The sequence below is a fragment of the Pinus tabuliformis genome, chromosome 8 (assembly GCF_031772625.1).
Source record: "Pinus tabuliformis cultivar Carrire ecotype Pingquan chromosome 8, CPIR1, whole genome shotgun sequence".
Taxonomy (NCBI): Eukaryota; Viridiplantae; Streptophyta; class Pinopsida; order Pinales; family Pinaceae; genus Pinus; species Pinus tabuliformis.
The window spans coordinates 1,920,642,854-1,920,649,424 of record NC_142294.1 but is presented as its reverse complement, the minus strand read 5'-3'; the positions used below and the strand labels follow the sequence as shown (position 1 = coordinate 1,920,649,424).

General features: G+C 34.1%; 1 protein-coding gene across 3 annotated transcripts; it reads right to left on the bottom strand.

Annotated features, from left to right (window-relative positions):
• Nucleotides 1–2,187: 2,187 nt before the first annotated feature.
• Nucleotides 2,188–4,554, bottom strand: LOC149244181 (UDP-glycosyltransferase 91C1-like). 3 transcript variants are annotated; one of them, XM_089374754.1, is made up of 2 exons: nucleotides 3,042–4,554; nucleotides 2,188–2,577 (listed from the first exon to the last, which is right to left on the bottom strand). In XM_089374754.1, exon 1 carries the CDS (start codon nucleotides 4,504–4,506, stop codon nucleotides 3,067–3,069), a length of 1,440 nt encoding a protein of 479 aa, XP_089230880.1. In that variant the 5' UTR covers nucleotides 4,507–4,554; the 3' UTR covers nucleotides 2,188–2,577; nucleotides 3,042–3,066. The 3 variants fall into 3 exon arrangements, with proteins under 3 accessions (XP_089230880.1, XP_089230881.1, XP_089230882.1); XM_089374755.1 differs by lacking the exon at nucleotides 2,188–2,577 and adding an exon at nucleotides 2,593–2,820; XM_089374756.1 differs by lacking the exon at nucleotides 2,188–2,577 and adding an exon at nucleotides 2,875–2,895.
• Between the last annotated feature and the right edge of the window lie 2,017 nt (nucleotides 4,555–6,571).

Genomic DNA, 6,571 nt, shown 5'->3' with positions numbered 1-6,571 from the left:
TTTCGGCCTTGCAGAGAAAAATTAAGATGTACAAATATGGGCTCTGCAAAATTCTTAGCCATTTTTGTCACCATCTATATGAAATCTCCATAGAAAATAATAAGGTAAATACCTTCCCATATTTTATGTATGGTTAAGTTCTCAACATCCTCGTTTTCATAGTAGAATATTTATGAGGCCAATGTTTAGAGGCAGAGAATGGGAGAGGACACAGTTATTACAGATCAGAAGTTATAGTTGAGCATTGTACATTAATTAAAATAAACCAAGTTTTGTTTTAATATATTTACCATACATTTACTGAAACTTTTACTGGAGTTAGTTTAGAAAATAATAGTCGGAGTGGAGAATACATTAGTTTAGAAGATAATAAACCAAGCTTTGTTTCAATATATTTACCACACATTTACTGAAAGTTTTACTGGAATTAGTTTAGAAGATAATAGTTGGATTGGAGAACACATTAGATGTAACAACCTAAAAATAAGGAACATAATTTTTCTGTTAGTCATGAATTAATATTAATAATTATTTTGTATTCTCTATATTGAGCAATGAAACTGAATTTGCATAAGATCTGTTTGTTTAGCAACAATGTCTACCCACGACATCTTTGTGCAATTAGTCCACTATTGAAGCATGTCCACAGTTAGTCCACTCTTGCAACCTTTTGCAGGTAGTAGACTAGTAGACATGGATAGTCCACTCTAGCAACCTTTTGCAGGTAGTAGACATGGATAAAACAACTTAAAACTTAAAACAGCAAGTGAAACCCCAAGTGAAAGAAAGGAAGGAAATTCAAACCCCCAGTGCCCCAAGTGAGACCCCAAGTGAAAGGAAAGAAATTCAAACCCGACATGCGTGGTGAAGCCACCGCAAGCTTCTTCCAGCACAACGACTTTTGCAGGTTGCAGCCATGGACAAAGCAGCTTAAAACCCCATCTTCCAGCACAGTAACTTTGGCAGGTTACAACCACAGTAACTTTTGCAGCTTACAGCCATGGGCAAAGCAGCTTAAAACCCCACTTTGGAGCAACAACAATGGGCTTTAAAACCGGGGAATATGCTATTTTATATCTCGATATGGAAAGATGTTATCTTCTGCCTTTTAAGCTTCTAGGTCGACTTTTACTGGGTAAACAATAACTAGCTTAGGAACAACAACTAGATTCTGCCTTTTACGCTTCTGGGTTGACTTCTACCGGATAAACAATAACTAGCTTCGGAATATCAAGTAGATTCGGAACAGGGAGAAGCAGAAATGCTTCTTCTGCCTCTTACGCCTCTAGGTCGATCGATTTCTACTGGATAAACAACAGTCACAAATAGCTTGTGAACATGAAACAAAAGCTAGATTTTACTATTGGATCAATGGTTGGAATGGATCGGCTTCTTAATCTGTTGCTCTGAACCTATCCATTGCGTTGGCTTCACTTGCCACTTGCATCATCCCACTCTCCACTTGCAATTTCATACTTGCCACTTGTTCAAATTTCCTCATTCACTCGTTCAAGTTTGTTCACAGATCGAGATATACATCTCCCCGGAACTTTGCTTATTTGTGACTCATCGAGATATAAACGTTGCTTATTTGTGACTCATCGAGATAATAATCAACTGAACTAATAGTAAAAATTAAAAACTTTGCTTATTTGTGACTCATCGAAATAATCAACTGAACTAAAAGTAAAAACTTTGCTTATTTGTGACTCATCCCGATAATAATCAGCTGAACTAATAGTAACTTAACTAATTTCGATTCGATTTGTTTTTTTTTTTTTAAATTTTGTTAGTGGGTTTTTTAGTTTAATTTCTTTAAAATTTAACTAGAATTTATTGAAATCACAAGTTTGATAAGTAATTCCTGCACAATTGAAGTGCCTTAAAGGTTTTCAGGGTATCGAATCTATATATACAGTCGAAAAACCAGTTTAAATAACACAAATCAAGATTTCACCCCCATTTTTTTGGAAGCTTTGTTGGTGGGTTTTTTCTGGTCTAATTTCTCTAAAATCTGACAAGAATTTATTGAAATCACAAGTTTGATAAGTAACTTCTCCACAATTGAAGTGCCCTCAAAGTTTTTTTAGGATGTCGAATCTATATATACAGTGAAAAAACGAGTTTAAATAACACATATCAAAATTTCACCTCAATTTCTTTTACCAAATTCAAACACGAAAAATCTAAAAAATCACATTAAAAACAATTCCATTTCAAATGGTTATCCGCGCCTTGATTGCGCAAGCGACTAATAACAATATCAATAATGGTTCTCTGTTTAACCTCATTTTCTTTTGTCGAGAAACCAAAAAGTCCGGAGCAAAAAGAAAGGTTCAAAGAACCACTAGTAACTGCCTATGAACCCTACAGCAATGCACGGCGGGGACTAACAACAATATCAATAATGGTTCTCTGTTTCAGCATCATTTTCTTTTGTCAGCAACAACATTTTTGGAGAAACCGAAAAGTCCGGAGCAAAAAGAAAGGTTCAAAGAACCACTAGTAACAGCATACGAACCCTACAGCAATACTAAGTTCACAGCTGCAACCTATGTCATTCGCCTTCAAAATCATCTGGTGCACAACGAAGAAAAAATTATACTAAAGGTTTAGATTTCTCTTTTAGAAAAGATCAATGACGAGTAGTTGTACAACTATAATAACATCAAGCCTCTACTTGGATATTTCAGGTAAGAGAGAAATCTTTATATTACAAGTTATAGGATCTTCGCCTGTGAATGTAAAGAATACCCAACACTCTAACATTTCAAAAAAGAGAGGGTCTTCCAAAAACAGTCAAGCTTTCCAGCCACATCCCTGATTTGCCAGGTTGAGTTGTCGAGTTTAAAAGAAAAGTTTCTCAATAAATAATTCGAAAGGTTTGATCTTGATCTGGCCCAAATTAACATATAATTCACATTATTATTAATTTTTTTTTAAATAAACCAGAGAATTTTAATCCGATTTTGGACTTCCTCCAAATTATTGACCAATATTATCAAATTTACTTTGATTAAAATAAAAAACAACTCACTTACCCAGGTATCAATCCATCAATACATCTCAGTTCCTAATCTTCTCGGCCGCTTCCATATTTTTCTTTCCTCGTAACTGTTCGATCCGTTGAACAAAGTCATCGATGTAGCTCTGCTGGCGCCCATTATTGCCCACTAGAATGTCACGGGCCTCTGCCGCTTTCAATCTCAAATGTTTCCCCTCCTCCCCCACCATAACCCTTCTCACAGTCTCGCAGACATTTTCCTTTAGAAAAGAGCCATCGTCTTCCCTTTCGATCTCAATACCGGCTTTCAATTCCGCCGCTATTTGCCGCGCGTTCAAAAACTGATCAAACTTAATGGGCACAAGTATGAGGGGCAGTCCAAAGCTCAGCGCCTCCATGGCGGAACTCCAGCCGGCATGGCACAGATACCCGCCTACTGCCGGGTGCGAGACGATCCGCAGCTGCGGCACCCATTCCCCAGTGATAATCCCCATGTCCCGAGTTCGAGTCTGGAATCCCTCAGGAAGGAGCCCCAACGGGTCGGCCTCTGGAGAACGCAGAGACCACAGAAACATCAGACCGCTCGCTTCCAACCCCAGCGCCAGCTCGCGGACTTGTTCTCTCGACAGAAACGTCTCGCTGCCGAACGACACAAACACGACGGACGCTTCCCTCTGCTTGTCCAGCCATTCCATCAGATTCGAGCCCTTGCTGCCCCTGGCAACGGGCTGAAGGACTGGCATAAGTGGGCCGACAGAAAGCACCGGGACACTGGTGACGTCCTGGAAATAACGAATATACTTATCTTCGTCTTCAAACGACGATTTCACAGCCACTGCCAGGCATCCTTCAAGGCATCTAGCCATCCGAAACGCTGGAGAGAGTTGCCCAGGTACTTCTCTGTACGCAGGCAATTCACCCCGCGCTTCGTACAGGCTGAACGAGATAGCAGAAGATGGGAAACCACGGGGCGGAGCAGCCACCTCCTCAACAGTTATTCCTGGGTTTCGCAATTTAGCTGGGTGGAAGGCATGAGCGCAGGTGGCTGGGGAGAAGACTATGAAAAAAACTGCCGGAACGCCCATCTCAGCAGCTAAGCTTTGCGTCCAAAACTGCGAGAAGTCGTGGACGACATAGTCGGGCGAGAGTTGGCCTAGAAGGCTTCGGAACGGCTTCTCCATGCTGTCCATCGCATTCTTGAGCGGAGCAGCCATTTGGTTCGGGATATCGGCGGTGCATTCCGCGCCCGGAATCAGGCCCTCTGTCGGTGGTAAGGACATTTCCAATAGATCGATCCGGCCTGGCCAGTCCTGGGTCGTTAACGAACGCTTGATTCTGGAAATGTTGACGGGAGTGGAGAGGAAGGAAACGGTGTGGCCATTCATGGCAAGACCCTTGGAGAGCTCTACGAATGGATTTATGTGGCCTAGCGCGAGCCATGGGAAGAGTAGAAAATGAAGCTGCTTCCTGCTATTCTCGCCGGCCATCATGCCGGCCATCATGCTTATATCAGAGACCAGGGCAGATCTGTGTAACTGTGAAAATATGTAGTTACGCTAGATTTATAAATATGGGGTTAAGATAGATTTATATTTTATATTGTATTTTTGAATATTTTATTATTATTAATATTGTATATTAAAAATTGAATGAGTTATATAATTTTTTTAGCAATAAAATATTTTAGGGTAAATATTAATATACAATAGTAGAGATACTTTATACTAAAATATATTAGTTAATATAGCTATCCAAATAATTTATTTAAAATATATTAGTTAATATAAATATTCAAACAATTTATTTAAGATTTACATTGATATATATATATATATATATATATATATATATATATACTTTATTTCTTTAAAGTTATATAAAATTATTTTAATTAAGATAGACATGGAAATATTTTATTTATTACTTGAAAAGTGAAAATGAAATATCAAAGAACCAAGTAGAATAAAAGTGAAACACTGAATTGTAAAATGAGTTTCTAGTTCATTTTTAATTGTTTATTTATATGATTATTTAATTTATTTTTTTTTGTTGTTTTAGTTGACATTAGTAAAAATCATTTTTATTATTTTTTGAGAATGTGACAGACTTACAAATGTCCCTTATATTTGATTGTAGCATGAGCCTCTCCACTATTTATAATTATTTATTTATATGAGTATCTAATTTTTGTTTTGGTTAACATTAATCAAAATTATTTTTATTATTTTTTATGTCTCTTATATTTGATTGTAAAATGTGCTTTTCTATTATTTTTAATTATTTATTTATACAATTACTTAATTTTTATTTTTTATTTTAGTTAACATTAACCAAAATTATTTTTATTATTTTTTAAAAGCATGACATATTTACACATGTCACTCATTATAAAATAAATATTTTGACTCAATAAAAATCTCTATACAAAATTACTTTAAAAAAAAAAAACCTTAAATCCCATTTCTTTCCCCAAAAAAATTCATAAACGAAGAGATAACCGGGCATTTAAATAAGAGCTCTCTGCGCAATTGTCATCCAAGGTCACATCAACACCTAATAATGCCATTATCGATGTAACTGTTTAGGGTATCTTTTTCTTGAAATAAGAATAAAGTGATATTAAATGGCACAGTTTAGGTTCGCGGGTTCATTGAATAAAAATAAAGTAATATTCAATGGTACCGTGAAAGACGTGAAAGACAATAAGTTCATTGAATGAAAATAAAGTAATATTCAGTGGTCACCGTGAAAGAGAATAAGTTAGTGATTTGTATGGTACTGATATTACTTTTGTTGTTATGATCTTTTCCAACTTAGAATTAAATATGGGATTTGAACCATGGGTGTTACACAATATTTTATAATATAACAATAATGTTCCTGAGCATTTTAATATTTTTTTCATTGTGTGTTTTTTTTTTATAACCATGATTATAAAGTTCATTCATAGTAAAAAAAAATAAAAAGTGGATAAATATTGATATATATTAAAAATAAAAATAAAAATAAATTACATTATTATAATTTAAAAATATGAAAAAAAAAAATTATATATTTTAAATTTTTATTATTAATTAATAAAAATATTAATTATGAAAACTAATATTAAAGTTAAATTTAATTTCTTCGAAATAAAACAATGAAAAATACTTCGAGAATAAAACAATGAAAAATAATCTTCTTTTGTTAAATCTCCAAACAAACCATTTTTTTTTAACTATATCGATCTTTTATATCTTATACAAATAAACGAATATATATATATATATATAGATATATATATATATTAAAAATACATATTAACAATTTAATAAAAAATATAAAAATAATTTAAATGGAATAATTATTATTTTTTTCATTATATTATAAAATAGTTAATATTATTATATATAAAAATTGAAATAAAAATATGTTTTAATTATAATATAGAAAGTAAGAAGACATTAACAATTTAATATAAAATTTATAAGAATAATTTGAACGAAATAATTATTTTTTTCTCATTATATTATAAGATGGTTAATGATGATGATGATGACGGTTAACGTTCACTGAGACCAAACTTTG